General features: G+C 33.6%; 1 protein-coding gene across 1 annotated transcript in view; it reads right to left on the bottom strand.

Moving 5' to 3' along the window:
* Positions 1–20,811, bottom strand: part of LOC106465293 (potassium channel subfamily T member 2-like) — a gene marked incomplete at its 5' end in the record, with an annotated part of 71,587 nt that overhangs the window by 45,008 nt on the left and 5,768 nt on the right. The window contains 6 exons of the mRNA XM_013925500.2: positions 2,564–2,627; positions 6,745–6,881; positions 7,739–7,903; positions 8,816–8,999; positions 17,642–17,736; positions 18,322–18,405. Of these exons, the coding sequence (XP_013780954.1) occupies positions 2,564–2,627; positions 6,745–6,881; positions 7,739–7,903; positions 8,816–8,999; positions 17,642–17,736; positions 18,322–18,405 (729 nt within the window). The remainder of the gene's footprint in view (positions 1–2,563; positions 2,628–6,744; positions 6,882–7,738; positions 7,904–8,815; positions 9,000–17,641; positions 17,737–18,321; positions 18,406–20,811) is intronic.

The raw sequence follows: 20,811 nt of genomic DNA on the forward strand, positions 1-20,811 counted from the left end.
GTTGCCAACGCACTCCACTAAGCTCGATCTCCCACTAGCCCAAACAGCTCCCCAAACCATCACTCTGAAACCACCATGCTTCACATTTAGCTGCAATCTGTTGAGCCAAAACTCTTGGTGAGGCATTCTCCAGACCCATATCCTTCCACTGTCCCGAAAATTGAGCGAAGCTTGATTCGTCTGAGAACAATACGGTCTTTCAAAACTCCAGAAGCTTGGTCATCACATCATTTGCCCACTTCTTTCGTCTGACTATGTTGGCAGGTCTTAATAAGGGCTTCCGTCTAGCTGCTCTGCAACGATAACCCAATCTGTGAAGAATCCGTTGAACAGATTTCGGGCTCATCCCACCAACTTTGGCCACTTCTGCAATCGTTAATCTGGGATCCATTTCGATGCTCCTCTTGACAGCTCTTTTTGTCCTCTCCGATGGACAAGGACGACCTGGACGCTTCTCAGTGGTTTCCTTGCCGTGTTTCCTGAACTGCACGATGATTCTGTTGACTGTAGAAAGCGGGATTCCCAAATTCTGCGAAATTTGCCGCTGACTTATTCCACCATCTGCTTGACCAACTATCCTTCCTCTAACAAAATCTGACAATCCGAGGGAACATTGAGTTCTAGGCATGTTGTAGCACAAGATAATTAGTGTGAGGACCATTTTCATTTATATAATGCTCTGTGAACACAAATTAGTTAGCATAAATCAGTTAAATGACGAAAAATTAGGTGTCTATTTACTTGTGACCACTCAGTGTATATATAAATGAAACATTTTAGAGAGAAAAAAAAGTCTGTTTTAGTTTTTGTTAAAAATCAAATTACAAAATATACGTATGCATTATGGTGGTAACTTGTCGTCCAATTCATACCGTATTAAAAAATCAGTTTTTGTTCAACCTTGTAATAGACTCCTGATATCTTATATTGCCTAAATATATTCACCCAGGGTTTGAAATGCTGTTGTTAACGCCCTCCATCCACCGCCTAATTTAGAGTGTTTCTGAAAATCTGATTTGATTTAGTGTTTATTTTTATTAATAGCTATTTCAAAACACTAATATTATAAATACATTTTCTGTAGTCCTACAGGAAGTATTTTTGTTGTAGATAAAACAATGTTTAGTTGTCTTTGTTTTTTAAATAATAAACGCTATGAATAACTGTCATCGTTTGAAAATAGGTTATCTTCAAAATATTAGTTTATTCTAACCTTATGGTTATAGGTAGGAAGTGGCATAGTTGTTAATGTGTAATGCAGGACAACATCAGATGAAAGGTTCGAGCCCACGTCATTTCGTTTAAAATGCTTTAGACTTTCAGCTCGAGACGCGTTATAAAAGTGATATTTAATTACGCTATTCGGATCAGAGTAGCTATGTAGGTGGTGGTTACAGCCGATTAGTTGTCTCCGCTGTTGTCGGCAATTCTAAATTAGGGACAGTTAATACAGCTATCTTGGCCTGATCTTTTAGCCCATAAATTACCATTCAACTAGAAATTATTAAATGTCCTATACTTACTTGTACTCTCTAGGTGTGGCGCTTTTATATAACCCAAAGGGAATCATCCCTCAATTACTGCTTTATTAAAACTTTTTTTATTCACGAAAGAAATATTGAAAACCAGCTGGAGCACTCATACCCTGGACGGAAGTTGTGTAAATTCATGATTAATGAAAGGTTATCTCAGGACATGAAAAGTTGCTTCCCTTATACGTAATTGTAAAAAAACGCAAAAACACCAATAAAAACTGTAAAACACAAAATGAGAAAACCCAAATTTGCATGTATCTCCGCATGGACCCAACAAACCTTCATGCCACATTTGGTGATGATTCATCCATACCCTGCAAAGTAGTTACATGGACATACAACAGACAGTACTATTATATTTATATAGAAGTAGTTACATGGACATACAACAGACAGTACTATTATATTTATATAGAACTAGTTACATGGACATACAACAGGCAGTACTATTATATTTATATAGATTTATAATATATTGTTTTCATAACGTGAACGGCAATTCACTGATTTTCAGTTATAGAGAAACATCATGTTTAATTTATAAAGAAAGCAGTTTTTAATGCAATAAAAGACGTTTGTTTGAATTTAAGCACAAAGCTACACAACGAGCTATCTGTACTCTGCCTACCACGAGTATCGAAACCTGGTTTCTAGTGTTGTAAGTCCACAGACATATCGCTGTACACTGGAGTGCTTGTTAAAAATTGACCAATTCTCCTAAAATCAGTTGTACGTCTTTTATTGCCCCCCAGTGAACAGCGGTATGGCAATAAAAGACGTACAACTGATTTTAGGAGACTTGGTCAATTTTTAACAAGCCCCCCCCCCCTAGTGACACAGCGGTATGTCTGCGCTATTACAACGCTAGAAACCGGGTTTCGATAGCCGTGGTGGGCAAAGCACAGATAGCCTCTTTTGTAGCTTTGTGCTTAACTACAAATAAGCTTAGTGAAACAATTTTAAATTAATCTGACACAAAAATATAGAAACTTTCAAGTACGTAACAACATTGTAGAACTGAGACTTACCGCTGCACTGCGGTCAGCGTAGTTTCTGGCCGTCAAAATAAAACAAGCCTCTGCCGCATTCATTCTGTTTGTAACAATAAAAAATTAATGGCAACCAAAAATAAATAATGAAAACAAATAGAACATAATATTTTTAGTACTGTATATATATTTAACTGCATTTCTTGTTGTTGTTAAGCGCAAAGCTACATAACTGGCAATCTGTGCTCTGCCCACCGTAAGTATCGAAACCCCATATTTAGCGTTATAAGCCCTCAGACTTACCGAGAGGGCATTTAACTACTAAAAGTATTTTTATGTGGTAGGTAGTGCCGGCTGTAAAAATAAATAAGAGAATACGCTACTGGGTTTGTGAAACGTAAGCCTAATTAAATGATGCGGCACTAAAAATAAAGAGCGTTATTTCACTTGGTATAACATACGCATTCATCATTTCGTGTGAAACAAATTTATTTTTGCTTTCAGGTTTTAAATTTCGATCATCAGTTAAATTAAAATAATGAATGCTAAACTTAGAAAGAAAACTATTCCACATTTTATTTAAAATTCACTATTCTGGCTTTTATTGAACCAATATTTTGAGCACGATTTATCAAGCCTAGAGCTTCAACGATATAACGAGCTCAATATTTCTGCGTCCTCGCGGATCTCAAATCAGTCTTGATCAGTTTCAGCTACAAGAAGATTCGTTCTCCTCTAATAACCGTGACTGGCATTGTCAGAAGAATTCTAGGAAATTATTATACTGTTTAATAGATTATTAGTTTTTTTGTTTGTTAGTTGTTAAGCGCAAAGCTACCCGTTATAAGCTCTGAAAGTTACCTCTGAGCATCGGGGGGGGGGGGGCTACTAGATAAAATATTTTTGGGTTTGGATCTCCCCTGGTGGGATGATTACTAATAATACTTAGAGTTCGCCAAAATTGTCTGTACGCTGACGTTTCCAAATTTAATCTAACAAACCTTCGTTGACGTTCTTAGATTTAATCTAACAAACCTTCGTTGACGTTCTTAGATTTAATTTAACAAACCTATGTTGACGTTCTTAGATTTAATCTAACAAACCTTCGTTGACGTTCCTAGATTTAATTTAACAAACCTATGTTGACGTTCCTAGATTTAATTTAACAAACCTATGTTGACGTTCCTAGATTTAATTTAACAAACCTATGTTGACGTTTTCAGATTTAATTTAACAAACCTACGCTGACATTTCTAGGTTTAATTTAACAAACCTATGTTGACGTTTTCAGGTTTAATTTAACAAACCTACGTTGACGTTCTTAGGTTTAATATAATAAACCTTCGTTGACGTTCCTAGATTTAATTTAACAAACCTATGTTGACGTTCCTAGATTTAATTAAACAAACCTATGTTGACGCTCTCAGATTTAATTTAACAAACCTACGTTGACGTTTCTAGGTTTAATTCAACAAACCTACGCTGACGTTTCTAGGTTTAATTTAACAAACCTACGCTGACGTTTCTGGGTTTAATTTAGCAAACCTTTGTTTCAGAAACTGAATCTTTAGAGAAGTATAAACATTGATATTGAACTATTTGTTGTTCATATTTTTAAACGGGCTTACCACTTTACTGAGATTGTTTGAACCTATCAAGAACTGTGCATTTCTTCTCCATTAGTATGATGTCACTTACAATAGGTTGCAGCAAATCGTATTTTATTTGTGGCCTATGGAAACTTTAGATCTTGCAGTTGGTCTATTATGGCAAGTAGTCATCTCGTGTCATTCCTTATATCATTTGGCCATGATATATGATTTCTTGGGACTTCAGTCACATGACCACAATCGTTGTTGCCACCAGTGTCATGTTTTCGATGTTGTTTTCACTATCAGTGTTTTACTCTTTCAAAGTGATATGATGTGTTGTTTCACTATCAGTGTTTTACTCTTTCACAGTGATATAATATGTTGTTTTCACTATGAGTGTTTTACTCTTTCAAAGAGACATGATGTGTTGTTTTCACTATGAGTGTTTTACTCTTTCAAAGAGATATGATGTGTTGTTTCACTATCAGTGTTTTACTCTTTCACAGTGATATGTTAGTTTCCCTGTCAGTGTTTACTCATTACAGTGATATGTTGGTTTCCTTATCAGTGTTCACTCTTTCCCAGTGATACGTTGGTTTCCCTATCAGTGTTTACTCTTTCACAGTGATATGATTCCTGTTCTGTCAAAACTTAGTAGCACCTCCTTGATTTCACATTATAAAGATTTATGCTTTCATTGTTTTCTACATGTTCACATTATTTCACTGCCTTAAATCCCTCGAAATTCTTGACTTTATGATCCTTACATTGATTATTTCTGTTTTCTGCTCTCAACACCAAACAAGCGATGTCCACAATGTGACATGAGGCCTAATTAAAGCCAATTAAAATGAATAAATGATTATTCTTTATTTCTATATCGATCTTCATTATACTGAAACAAAGAAAACATTCTTCATATTCATTAGTCGCATCTATTTAAACAGTAGACACTAAGACCATACAGATTTGGAATCTTCTGGTAACAAAGGGAACGATTGTTTTCGAATTTTCTTTGTTTCTGTGTCACCATCTGGTAGGAACTTTAATCGCCTGCACCTAAACCAAGAGTCCGAGACTCTGTAGCCTGTTACAGCAATAATAAGGTGCCCACCGTGGCTCAGGAAGTGATAATCATTGACGTATTGAAACGTAATGCAATGACATTACTGACACTCCAAATTTTGCGGACCATGTTTCGGTTTAATCAATCTCATTCTTTCTTCAATGTTAATCTTTATTACTTCCATCTTCTTCTCTCTTATGTTATTTATTTCCTTTCTTCCATTCGTTAATTTTTTTTTTTCACTTTGACAAAACTGTGTTATTATCTTGTTCGTACTTTCATATTGCTACTACGTTTTTGCCCCCGTGGCAGGTGTTAACTTTGCCTACCTTAAGGCTGGTTTTGATGACAGGTAAACCTTATCTTGGTGGCCAAGGATGAAGAACCTGAATATAAAATATCGTTAAAACAGAAGACGAAAATACTTGTAATTGTATCGTACTTGGGCTTTAACCTTTTTTTCAAAAAAAATTATACAACAGAGAATTAGAAATTAAACGTTTTTGATAATTACTTGTTTTGGTTCTGTGTGGATTATAATGCTAAGAATTAGAAATGAAAAGTTTTTGATAGTTAATTGTTTTGGTTCTGTGTGGATTATAGTGTTAGCGTGGTTAATTGTACTTCATTCATGATGTTATGGACACATTTTGGAGGCTTCCAACAATTACTATTAAAAGATCAGTTTGTGTTTTTTTCCGAATTTCAAGTGAAACTTACTTCCCTGCTTATTATAGTTTGTCTTTCACTTGCTTATGTCACGCTTGACGATTTTATTCATACTTCAAAAAAGTCGCTAAAGAAAATATTTTAGTTGGTACATAGATAATTCGAACAAAATATAACCTGAAAACTATTGAATTTCTTGATCCATTTTTAAGGATCCTACTTCTTCATCTTCAGGTGATTTTTTTTTCTCTGGGGGAATATTTTTGGTGAGAAAATTTTATTTGTTTTTAAACGCCTTTAAATTTAAACTTTTGCGTTTAGATGTCGGATTTAAATTATTTGTTATAAGATTACTACGTACGTTGAGTTCTTGCTGAAAAAAATATATTGCGTTTTGTTTTTTACTTGCCATTTTTGTCAGGTCTAATACTGAAAGATGATTCACTATTTTATACTACTACATTCAACAGAACACCATTTGCTTTGAATGTTCTTTATAAAAAATAGCCTTTTTGTAGTTAGCAGAAACACTAATTCAGAGAGCTTTGAGGAAATTCGCTCTCTCTTAGATAAGTACCATATACATAAAAAAAGCATATTATAAAAATATTACACTTACTAGGATCGTTCAACACAACGGTTTAGAGAAATTAAGCTACAAGTTACCTACTACAGATAAGATTTAAAATGAACCATCAATTGATAAATTGGCTTCTACTATAACTAATTTAAGCTGCAGTTTCATTAATTTGTGCCATTAACTAGTAATGAAACTAAGATATCAGTGTGTATATGACAGTATACTAAACCATAGACTGAGGCCAAAAATCAGTAATTTTACCTTACACTTCATTTCCATATTATATAAGTTTAAAGCACTCGATCATACTTACCTAGCACGGGTTAAGTCAGTGTCTTTCATCGCGGACCCTTGAATATAGATTACTCTTTGGGCCCATAATGGAACCTGGAGGATCATCCTCATTGTGCTGTCCAGTTCACAAGGGGACAGTAGTACCACAAAATAATCCTGGCGAAAAAAACCGGGAAAGTTAAGTTGTAATAATTAATGCAATGTAAAATAATTATCTATCTATCTATATGTGTGTGTGTATGTGTAATATTTATGGTGTCTTTAAGGCCTTTTAACTCACAATTTAGTAACCTAATCTACGTTAGATATGTGAATAATACATACACACACAACTCATTATAACAGGCCCTGCTGTATTTCTTTAGTTTGATGACTCAAGCCGTGCTAATGAGCCTTGATTAGGTGAAACTACAATTAACAACAAAGGGGTTTCAAAACAAACATATCAATCCTCTAACTCATAGCTTAGGTTTTTTGTTGTTGTTTTTTTTTATCTCTGGTGAAAATAAAATAAATATGGAAGATCAAATATCAAGTTTCTATCATTTATATTTCAATTAAAATAATAAACGTCCAAAATGATTTTATTAATCAACAACTTTACGTCGGCTTTTGTTTTTATATTGAACAAGCTGATCTACCTTTGTCTGGGTTATGAACGTGAAACAAATGTGTTGGTGGATGCTATGCTAAATAACACAAAAATTCTAACTTTCACACAATTTATTTATAACATCATTGTATAAATCAGAACAATGGAAATTTGGTCTTTCTTATTTATTTATGATAGCTTGGGCTGACTTATGATGTTATGATAAATATATATAAGGGCATAGTAAAGTTAACGTTTTCGTTCAATAATATTACAGTTTGCCATTAATAATTATCCAATAAAATGATGTTTTCAAGCTTTGATGCATAGTTTTTATTTCCAAGAAAAAAGTGAAATTTAGCGTTACTAATCAAATTCGTCATTCCACTGTAAGATACATCTCGGGTTCAATGATACTAACCTGCAAAAGTGGGTGAGCATAAAACTCGTTTAAAAAGTCCATAACAATCTCAGCTTTGAGGGTTGTACTGCACACAACCACGTGTCGTTCGCTCTGAGCTCGATGGGTGCTGTAAGTCCCTCCTAGCTTTTGCCGTTCCATCCATGTAAAAACTAACTGTTCGAACTATAGCAAGTACCAGAAGGAGGAGAAAACACTTAAAAATTTGTAATAACTATGAGAGACAAAAGTAACACATGAAAATTAGCCGGACAAAATATCATTGAGAGAACAGAATGAAGATGTTTAGTTTTGTCGTTCTACTGTGTGCGGTTTTTTTTTTTCAAGTATACCCTTTTTATTGTTAAAACTTCTTAAAATATAGAATTAAAGTATGAATTCATTTAAAACAAACCCAAAAAAAGTAGTTATTATGAAAAGGAAAGGATACTACAATCTTGCTTTGTTTATCTGAACAACAGTCAATTCTATATTTTCTCAAGTTTTTTAAGCTGATCCAATAGAAAACGTAATACTTATTGAGCTACCAGAAAACAATTATGATATACATATATTCATTTGCACACAGTTCCATTTTAAAGGTACTTTCAGTCGATAATGAAATCAGATATGAATCAAGTCATATACATATAAAGAATGAAGCTTTGTATATATATATATATATATATTTAATCCTTTGATGATTTCATTTTCTAAAGACCGAACACTTAGATTTTAAATAATAAACTACTCAGAGATATAATCTCACCGGAATAATAAGCAGTATTTCAATAAATGTAATTAATTGAATTATCGGTTCACAATAAAAATTAGCAGGCCGTTAAGAAAGAAAAGTAGTACTAATAAAATTTTAATGAAATTTCTACTAAAAACTTTACCGTCATCCGAGAACGACTGCAATCAGGGATTATTACTGAAATAACTATTTTCAGGGATTATTAATCGTATACGTATCTACTATAATCTGAAAAAATCGACTGCTAATTAAGGTGTAAATTAATTTATCAGTTGGTCGGAACTTTTCTTCAATTTCACGTTAACGATAGCTTTGATAGTTTTCACAGCTAGCTTTATTACCTGAGTGGGTAGAACTACTAACGCCACACATATCATCACGACCATAAAGAGCTGGGATGGGTAGTTATCAGGTCTGTAGTCACCATAGCCCACCGTAGAAAAGGTTACCACTACAAAGTACAAACTTTCAAGCATGTTCACGTGAAGACTGCCCGCCCTCTGGAAGTGTTGATAGCCACAAACACTGTGATTATACAAGACAAGTGTTATTTATCAGAAGTTCTCACAACTTCCCTTGATTTTCCTGTAATGTGACGTTATTAAAACACATGAATTTGAAGTGTAAATATACTTATCGAGTCTGTACAACATTCTTAAGGAAAAGATGTGTACGTTCAGTAATGTTGTAAATCTAAAATCCAGCTAAACTATGTAACAGCTAGGCCGAAATAAAGATCGACCTTCCTACACCATACTGATTTAATTCATTACCACGTGTCACACTGCGGCTTAGATAAATTTGTGTGTAGCAAGATTTGTTTCTAACAAATATACAATGTCTTTTATTCGGAGCAACATTTAAGGTAAAATCATGATTTTTATTTCCATAATACGTGAAAAAGTTCTAATAATGTAACCACTTTTTCAGAATAAGAAATGTCTAGTTATAAATTACAAAACAATGGAAAAAAAAGAGTTTTAATTCCATCGGAGAGTTGCTTTAAAAGGTTTTACAACAGTTTCAGTACAATAAGTATATTCTAAAAGTTATTATACAAGTAAAGTATAGTAAAAACTGATACATATGAAATGTAAAGATGAGTGTCTTCAATGTTTTCTGTAGAAACAAAGAAAAAACTCACGTTAGAGCGTTTAGGATAAGAAAAGGATCAGAAATAACTCCTCAATAAGGACTAATGTTGTTATTCTCGAATTTAAGACTGATCAAAACCCCAAGCACCTACGAACTAACGTCCTCATTTGCTAATTGAAGAGTATGGTTAAAATAAAACTGGGCGAATCTCCTGCCACAGTTAACATGGTAGTAAACGAAATCTCACAAAAGAAACTACACAATACTTCAAAATGAACAGCTGTTTTCATTCGAACCTGTTAAGTCTCTTGATGTGGCTCCAAGGATGAGCCTTGGTCTGCATAAACTTGCACTTTGAGGCTGCAAGTTTAAAATAATTTTGATAGTTTATGGAAATAAAAGGGGAGGGGATTGACAGGACTGTTCTCCAAAGCATTGAGATCTCTTGGATACATAGACGCAAGGCCATTGTTTAAAAAGCAGAAAAAATACGACCTTTAGTAGAAGTTTGTTGGACTTAATCATCATTTCTAAAAACAACAAAAGGAGTACAAATAATCTTCCCCACTTAACCAAGCTGAAACTATATACTGATAACAAGATATTCGTATGTTAAAATAGTTTAAACAACTCTATTCAATTACGTACCAGCTGCCTAGTGTCGACTAACAATACGAAGAATTAAATTGTGACGAAATGATACAAGTTCTTCAAATACCTATAGAATGATAGGTTTCTTTTTTGTCAGTGTAAAACACTTATATACACCATTTCGAATCCTTCAGACTGTTTCTGTTCTACAAGTAATGTGTGACTAAGTCCTAGTTACTAAGGGCATCACATAAACCTTCTATTGATGAGTATACTATATTATTCTCAACGTCTTTGCTTACACTAAACTACACTAATTGAACTTTATGCACGCATTTTCTGTGCTTATTATCGATGCACATATTAACGAATGCTAACACTCAATTTTAACATTATGTTTGTCTGTGTCTACTAACATTTGACATGACATTTCTTTTTTCAAAACAAAAGTCCAGAATTCTGATTTGATGTCCTTGCGTTTCGAAAGCTGAATGTGTCTCGGTTTCTCATTCTTTAGCGTTTCGTTCTAAAAGCATTTCAAGGATTTGTTAAGCTTCCTGGACTTTTGTGTTTTTCACAATCATGGGTCTATGGGGACTTATTTAAAACTTGAAACTTCGTCAGGGCAACCACCGTTTTACGTAGAATGTTTCTTAAATGTTCTTGTTTACAGTTTTTTGTTCTTTATCGCCACTAATCTCATCTCATATAGCTATGAGAAAAGAGTGTTGAGAATAGGTCCATAAACACTTGGAAATATATTTGTTGCTGTAATGTTTTTAAATTGGGAGCAAGCTACCTGTCTAAATGGTTCAGCGCATGTGTGACACAAAGTGTTACGTACTTGATATATACATATAAGTTTTTCAAAATGTTTGATAATATTGTGTTCCTTATTAAGACAGTTTTCATTTCAATATATATCCGTCAGTAAAAAAAAGGATTTTATAATAATTTGAAAAAACAGAAAAAAATACATATAGTTTAAAACTGAAAAAGGATGATTACTGTGCATGAAAATGAGAGACGCTTGTATCAATTTAAAATGTGTATTTTTTGATATTTTATTATCATAAACTTTCAATTGAAACAGCAGATGATCGTGTTAATAAACATACAAACTAATCAAAGGAAACTTCTCCCACCCTGTATTATTCCAGTCAATATATTTTTTATTCGGTTACTTTAATAATTTCCAATAAGCGGTGTCATAAAGCTCTATCGAAAATATGATTGTATTCTAAAAAACGTGGACAAGAACGTGGCGATAACTTTTAGAAGGCCGTCTTGAATGAAATTTAATTATTGGAAGTAAATAACATTGAACATTTTTTGCTGTTACAAATATAGTTTTCTTATAGCCATATTTTGATTAAATTACCACAAAGTTTACCACATCCTTAAGGCACATAGTATTCCAAAATACCTTAATGGTGAAATATTCCACTTTACTACATTTATAATAAAGTACGAGATATTAACAGGCAGAATATATTAGATATAATACTACAACTTCGTAAGAAGGGCCAGACTTGCTAATACCTGAATATAATAAATCAAGTTTATCATTTTAATTACGTAGTAAAACCAACTTTAATTTTTTTTAATGATTCAACAACGTGACTAATAAAGGACTTTATACCTCAGAGAATGGAGAAAGAGTATCAAGCAGCGAAGTCACCAGAACCACAACATGTTACAGCTCAACCAATATAGAGTCTCTCATGCTTACTGAAACATCACTGTAGCAAGAATACGATCTAAACTGGGGTTTTAATCAACGTAAAATCTCTGCTATGGGAACAGTGGAAACTTGACTCCCAGATATTTTGGCCGTTGAGACAATGGGAGCGGTGTAAATTTGACTCCCAGATGTTTTGGCTATTGAAACAGTGGGAACAGTGAAAACTTGACTCCCAGCTATTTCGGCTATTGAGACAGCGGGAACAGTGGAAACTTGACTCCCAGATATTTTGGCCGTTGAGACAATGGGAGCGGTGTAAATTTGACTCCCAGATGTTTTGGCTATTGAAACAGTGGGAACAGTGAAAACTTGACTCCCAGCTATTTCGGCTATTGAGACAGCGGGAGCTGTGGAAATATGACTCCCAGATGTTTTGGCTGTTGAGAAAGTGGGAGCAGTGGAAACTTGACTACCAGGTGTTTTGGCTATTTAGACAGTGGGAGCAGTGGAAACTTGACTCCCAGGTGTTTAGGCTATTGAAACAGTGGGAGCAGCGGAAACTTGACTTCCAGATATTTTGGCTGTTGAGAAAGTGGGAGCAGTGGAAACTTGACTCCCAGTTGTTTTGGCTATTGAGACAGCGGGAGCAGTGGAAACTTGACTTCCAGGTGTTTTGGCTATTGAGATAGCGGGAGCAGTGGAAACTTGACTCCCAGGTGTTTTGGCTATTGAGACAGCGAGAGCAGTGGAAACTTGACTTCCAGGTGTTTTGGCTATTTAGACAGTGGGAGCATTGGAAATTTGATTGCTAAAGCTAGATTGTGTGGCTGACGCGAGATGGGAGCAGCAGTTTTGTTCTTGTATCAGACCACAGCTACAGAACCCAAAACAGGCAGAAAGAGCTGCCAGACCAGCTGATTTAATCTTGCTCGACTCATGTTGGATGTGACCACTATCCTAGAAGAAAACAGTAAACAGATTGTATTAAATAAAAAGGCGGTACATAACTGTACATGCATATAGGAGTTAGATACAATGTTTAGGGAATATGGGACCTGCTAAAACTTTGTTAGACCTCACACTGTTCTGGCGTTATCAGGTAAGCCAACACTCAGGCCATTAACCATTGGATTTGTTTTGGCTCCACATGGCTATCACTAATATTTCTCATAGAAGATAGGTAGATGAGCTGACCTTTATTTTACCCTGCTTTGGAATGGAACAAACACACATTATTATTATCTTAATACTTACGCCGTCACTGGCAGATATTAGTGTTCATCTGATGCTAGATTACATACATCAAGGACTTGACTTTGAAATTGCTGTATCAAAGCTGTAATACCTCTGGAAGAATTAAATAATGTTTACAGATTTCTTCTACGACCATTTAGCCTAATTCTCTAACTATTAATAAATATTATTTTATGTTTTAACAGGTAGAGTTTTGAGATGTGCCATCCCCGTCGTTGGAACTTGCTACATTAGAGACTGTAAAGAGAGAGAAGAAAAGTTTATTTTTTATTTTAAAGTTCGCGCAAAGCTACACGAGGGCTATCTGCGCTAGCCGTCCCTAATTTAGCAGTGTAAGACTAGAGGGAAGGCTGCTAGTCATTACGACCCACCGCCAACTCTTGGGCTACTCTTTTACCAACGAATAGTGGGATTGACCGTCACATTATAACGCCCCCACGGCTGAGAGGGCGAGTATGTTTGGTGTGACGGGGATCCGAACCCGCGACCCGCAGATTGCGAGTCGAGCGCCCTAACCACCTGGCCATGCCGGACCGACAGAAGAAAAGGTAATTTTATAATAAAAAAAGTCACTTGTTTAACTTTCATAATACACTTCTCCTTATATTTATACATATAAAAGAGATGACGAGTTTCGTTTGTTCGTAGTTAAGCACAAAGTCAAACAATGGGCTATCTGTGCTCTGCCATCACGAGTATAAAAAGTCCGTAGACATACCGCTGTGCCACTGGGGGGCGTTTATCATTGATCAGAAAGAGTTTGATGTCTACGAACTTACAAATCAAAAATAGGCTAATAATCAGCAGTAAATCTTACCCTTAGATAACTGTTTATTGCGTAACCGGTTATATATTGTGACAGGTAAAACTACTTCATTTTCTTTTGTTTCATCCTGAACAAGTAAATAGTGTAAAGTATTGATTATCAGAAACTTCAACAATTCAACCATTTATTTACGTATAGCAAAGAAAGAAAAGCTGTTTATTGTTACTAATAGAAGGATTAATAAATAAAAGAACTATATGTGAGGGAAGGTTAACATAAAAATAAAAGAATTTCACGGGCATTTAATATAAGGGCTAAACAGTGTCGAGATTGTAATGTGGTATACATATATCTGAAACAAATATCTCTCTCAGTATCTGTTAAATTTCCCCATCAGTAATCGCACATCCAGGTGTCCATGTTTTCTTAAATCACAGTTAAATTCATTCTACTGTCACTTCATCAATTTTATTAGTATCTACTAACAACTTATAGTTCCTATTCATTCACTTTCCCAAGTCTGTACATTCACTTCCTCCAACCCATTCATTCATCAATCTCCACAGGATGTTCATTCACTTCCTCTAGACATCTTTATAATTATTTATCCATAAAGATTGTTCACTGTACTTCCTTCTACAGTCACTTCCTCCAACCCATTCATTCATTCATCAATCTCCACAGGATGTTCATTCACTTCCTCTAGACATCTTTATAATTATTTATCCATAAAGATTGTACTTCCCTATTTCAGTCACTTGTCCTTAATTTATTCTAAAGTTGAATCAGTTCAACATCCTTTACCATAGAATCCTGTCTAATCAGTGATTAATTGCAACAATAACATTACCACAACTGCTGCATTGTGAAGTAATAATGCATTGAATGTCCATATAATAACTGGTAGTTAAGGATACAACTGTTAAAGTGTTTAGTTCTATTGACAGCAAATTATTGCTAGAAAACATACATCTAAAACAAAATAATTAAATACACTTATTGCAGACGTTGTAATATTCATCCTCTTTTATTATCATTATTATTTTTTGCCCCCAGTGGCACAGCGGCATGACTGCGGACTTACAACGCTAGAAACCAGGTTTCGATACCCGTGGTGGGCAGAGCATAGGTAGCCCAATGTGTAGTTTTGTGCATAATTCCAAACAAACAAATCCTCTTTTTTTCTTACTAAAGGATGCCTGGGAGTTTGGAGTGATCCGACTAAGAATATTTATTACTAATATTCTTTCAGTATGGTGACATTTAATGCACAGCGCTGATGATACTATGAAGATTAGTTTTGCAATAATAAGATAAGCATATAAGTAATATTAGGATCAGATAACTTTGTTTAACTTCTGCAAATAAATCAATAAACAATAAATGTCAGTTCATCATTAACTGAAATCCGTCAGAGGTTACAGGAAAGTAAATTTAGGCCTGTTGGTTTTTATTGCTTTGTCAGCTTTCTACATTCGGATAGTAAATGTTAAAGTGTTTTATTGTACACATAAATTGCGTTTCAGAGAATCTTTTGCCCAACTGAAAAGTTCTGTTATTAACGAAAGGCCATTTCGGAGACAAATTTTAGGTGATAAAATAGAGATCTAAAATGCTATTTTACACACTTCTGATTTTGCATCCTAAATGAACAAATTAAGAAGACTGCAGAAAAAGTCAACAAGTTACGTAATCTTTATCAGAAGTCTTAGATAAATTCTATTTTACGTCAACCTGTATCTTTGTCTACTCTTTTTTCCATAATTCATTTTTTGCCACATCTTTCGTTTTTTTTATCAAGATTCGAGTAATATTAACCATTCAATATACTTTATTTTCTAAAGAAAAAAAGAGTGAATAAAAGACTTGATATATTTATTTTTGTAATGTTAACTGATTCCAGAAATTTAAGTTTTCAGTGTTATATTTAAATCTTGTTCCAATTTATTTCTGCTATATCTGAAAGAATGTCATTTAGAAATACAGATAACTGTTACAATGATGATAAAAACAGTAAATTTGTCAAAAGTCACTATTCTTTTAGGTTTACTTATAAATATTATAGAATATAACAGAATGATGTGTGGTCAGTGATTAAAGAATCTTCTGACAATATCTGGTGAATGACGTAGCGATGTAATGTATGCTCAACTACGATAAAATTTTATGAAAATCTTTATAGAAACACGGAACTGCTTTTTTCAGTCAAGGACTATAACTGACAAAGTTCGTCAAAAATTGCATGAAGCTAATGAACACGTGACCTTGAGAAGTTAGCTTAATGTAAATGTCCTCAAACATTATATATAATTTGGGTTCATACGTCTCTAAGTACTGTTTCAGACTGTATAGACCATCCAACATGTCATCAAACACACCTTACAAGCACGTGCTTGGAGAAACCGGAGTAGAAAAAAACCTCGGATGTCACGTACAGTTGGTTTACTATGTCTATTAGTACTTCTTCAGGTCTAAGCCATCCGTGATGTCGGAGTTATATTTATATTCCTGTTTCTCCAAACGCGTACGTGTATGAGTTATTTGATAACATTTTGGATGACTTAGACTTGAAGAAGTAGTAATAGACATAGTATACCAACTGTACGTGACATCCGAGGTTTTTTTCTACTCCTGTTTCTCCAAGCACATGCTTGTAAGGGGTGTTTGATGACATGTTGGATGGCTTAGACCTGAAGAAGTACTAATAGACATATTAAACCAACTGTACGAGGTTTTTTTCTACCCCTGTTTCTCCAAGCACGTGCTTGTAAGGGGTGTTTGATGACATGTTGGATGGCTTAGACCTGAAGAAGTACTAATAGACATAGTAAACCAACTGTACGTGACATCCGAGGTTTTTTCTACCCCTGTTTCTCTAAGCACATGCTTGTAAGGGGTGTTTGGTAACAATTTTGGTGTGTGATACTGACTAGCTAGGTTATCACTTTAAAACTAGCGCAGACAGACCTTGTGTAGCTTTGCGCAAAATTCAACCAACTACCTTTTCATGGCGAATAGTAACTACGTTTCATTTTACATACTGATGGAGCAAGTTGAAAAATTAGGCATATTTTATCATCCTGCTCTTTGTTTCCTTGTAAAGACAGTGATAAATTAAATATCGTTACATTAATGATGTTTTGGTTTATTTGTTTTTGATTAAGAAATATTGCTGATAAAATGTAATGGAACTAATAAACTGATTTTACATTTTCTTGGTATAAATATTTATTCCTTTATTTTAAAGATGATTTTCAGTTTTGTTTTCAAACACAATATCTACATCTTGTCAGATGTGAACATTTTGTTTCATAAAAGCTTCATGTTGAAATATTTCTACTTCTGTTTCTTCAAGCGCGTACATGTACAACATCTTGGATGGCCTATATCCGAAGAAGTATTGATAGACATTAAATCAAGCTGTACAGATATACTTTTAATAGGCAAACCAAAATACTTTTATTTCACTTCTGAATACTGCTGCACCCAAGGCTACGAGCCTAGTGAAGTCCAACGGTTAGCGTGCCAGGCTGTTGATCTGAGACTCCTTGGCTCACGTCTCGCTCCCGCCAAAACAAACCTACAAAAAGAAACAAATCGGGCTCCGAACTTTGCGGCCGTGAATACATTATAAGAGTTACGACTAAATCCCACTATTCAGTCATAGAATAGTAGCCGAAGAATTGAAATATGTGTAACGACGGCCATTAAATACTTTCATCAGACTTATTGTTAGATTATCACACGCTATAAACCGCATATATGAAAACAGTTTACCTTGTAAATATAAGGCACAGTAGTGTGGCTGTAAGGATCGTCAAGCGCTGAGATAAAGCAGACTGAGACCTCTGCATGGCCCTGTGAAGGTCGTTCTGTAAACAGTAAAGCAAGAGCAATGAATAATCAAACTTTATAAATAAAGAAATAATAAAAATTACCATCTATATCCTAAATCCTTATTGGTGGTTGTACTAAGAGATCGTTTGAAAGAAAATTCGAGACTGTGATGCGTTTATCTCGCCCACGATGTTCGAAGTAGTAGGGAAAGCAGAAAATGAATCTACACTTCGAATCAAAGAAACTCTTGTGATTCTTCTACAGAAAGCGATTCTGGACAACCAACAAGGTGCCATTTAACCTTCATTAACGATTTAGGATATATAAGTTGTTTTATTCTCCACAATTCATTGTGGTATTTTCTAAATGTACATAAGTGTTGAAATTAATAAGATTATTTTTTTGTAATAATTTAAAAGGGTCAATAGAAGGTAATGAGTTAGGCGTTATAGTAAAAATATTATAAAATTGAACTATAAAGTTTCCATTATCTAGAAAATAAAACTCTGAAGTTTCGATGTTAGCATAATTTAAAACTTATATACACGAATTAGTTACCAAAGAAAACGTGGTTATTTTTCAAGACTTGAGTCCTATTGGAAGATGTTTTAAATACTTACAAACATATTTTCCAGGGCAAATTTAGCAAGCCAACAATTCAAGAAGATAGGAATGAAGAGGTTTCTTAATGGTGGCCAGAATATCTATACAATAAATTGCAGAAAATTAAAATGATACAGTTGTCGTTGTAGGATACCATCTGTGAAAAGTTTAACTTAAAATAATTAGTACACAATGATGTTTAACATCATTTTAAATTTTAAATTGATATAATAAACTTGATTTTTGCGTGTGAGGTTCGATATGCGCTTAAAAAAGAGGGGGACAAGGCTGGTCCAAATATTACGAACATTTTTAGCATTTATTGATATGAAACTAATATTCTTCACCCAAAAATTTAAAACTATTTCGAAGTCTTCGAACGTTTTTATGCTATTATTATTCTTCAGACAGTTTTACTGCTCAAATTCATGCACCTATAGCTCTAATAAAGGTTAATTTTATCAGGCAGGCGATAGCACTGTCTATGTATGGATGGCTCAGATTGTTCATCGAAATGGTATTATAAATATTTCCTCAATAGATCATCAGAACTTTATAATACTATACAGTGTTTTTTTTTATAACAATATCTATGTAATAACTGTGTCCCAAGTTCCGGGAATGTCTGTAAATATCATAGCAAAAAGTTTGGATTTTTTGTTCTTCTTTCTTCTGCTTCTTTTTTATTATATGATAACACAAAAACCAAAACAATGGCGCCAACCCATTTCACTGAGGTGACATAGTTTCAAATGGAGTATCCACTTTTATAAGTTGTATTAACTAGTAGTAATTTAATACAAGTTATGATTCTAGTGTACACGATGCTATCATTACCTGTTGAAGTTAGCTTTGTTACGTAAATTTAGTGTTCTTTTAAAAAGCTTGTGTACAGAGTGAAACAGGAATTATCAGCCAATAATAGATGAACATTAGATGACTGTAACGTGTAGAATACTTTGTACGTTATACAATCATAGATAAACAACAAATATTACAGATGGAACCTGTTGTATTTAGAACTTGGTTATAAATACAAACTGCCTATGTCTATTGAAACACTGCATTAAAAAAAACAACAACAAGCAAACAACTAAGGAAAAACTTTTTAAAAAAGGAAGTAAATTTAGGGATGGCTAATACCAATTATTCAAAAACAATGCAAACAAAATAATAAGGATGGTACTTGCATCATCCCTACATAACAGCACAGGCAAAATAAACATATAGCAATATATCCTATTTTCGTAACTCATTATCTTCTCAATATATTCATTTGTTGCCTTTTATACCATCAAAATAAAGGAAAATATTTATTTGCTTTTCCATCATCAAATTACTTTAAAACTGGCTATCACAACATGCAGATAGACGAACTGAGATATAAGGAAAATATACCATTTATATGTTTATAATATAACTTTAGACTCGAAGTGGGAGGTAAACAACGAAATTAATTAAATCTTCTTTCCAATAAAAGTATGAAGATTCAGACTAGATAAAAACCAACAAATCCTGAATAGCTTTTAAATTAACATTATCGAATTACAAATATCAATTTACGGGAACTAAGGCACCTCTCTAGATATTTCAGAAACTTTTTACTCAAACCTTGCAACATAGTGAATTTTAAAATGTCTCTGGGTTCATGATTTTACACCTTCGTGTAACGTTCATGTAGTGAGTTAACAAAATTAGATTGTAAATGAAACCAATTGATTGGTTAAAAAGTACTCACGTGGAAAATAGATTGTTTCCTTTTTACACAAACTTACTGTAGGGAGCTTTAAAAATGCAAGTTCAATCACAATTAGATATATTTTAATCACATTTTAACATTAAGGTCCGTATATAAATTAACATTAATGTATTGATACGTTTTTCGAAAGTTGCTTGAGCAATACATAAAAATGAAATGACAAAGCAATAGGAATTTTGTAGAAATTATATACGTATTTGAGAAAAAAAAAAAAACAGCATTCTGTATTTAAAAAGGATTTCAAACTTAGATAAACAAAGTTCCAAATACATTAAGGCAACGGTTCGGAATAACTTTTAAACATCTTAATTCATAAATTGTTTTTAATATTGTAAAATATATTTTAAATGCTTTGCTTGTAAAACTAAACTCAGTAAAATGTAACACGAGTAATTCGGTACTATTTACACTTTACGCGGATTCAGCAAATATTATACGAAGAAAAATGACACATTTTCTTTAAACTTATGAATTTTGTATAAATGCATCATTATAATGACTTAAATTTTAGTGTAAGTCTATATATTTTGATAAGTCAACTTATTACGATTTCTAAGACAAATATACATATTTTTAAAATACGACAATAATTCGCATATACAAAATAAACTTACCGTATTTTTCGGAATATAAGACGCACCCTTATTTTGAAGACATAGTTTTGGGGAAAAAAAGCTACAGTAGCAATTGAAAGATTTATATTGAACGAAAATTCAATTTGATACTTTAAAAATTAGTATATATTGTT

This window comes from Limulus polyphemus, unplaced genomic scaffold, assembly GCF_000517525.1.
Source record: "Limulus polyphemus unplaced genomic scaffold, Limulus_polyphemus-2.1.2 Scaffold1897, whole genome shotgun sequence".
Taxonomy (NCBI): Eukaryota; Metazoa; Arthropoda; class Merostomata; order Xiphosura; family Limulidae; genus Limulus; species Limulus polyphemus.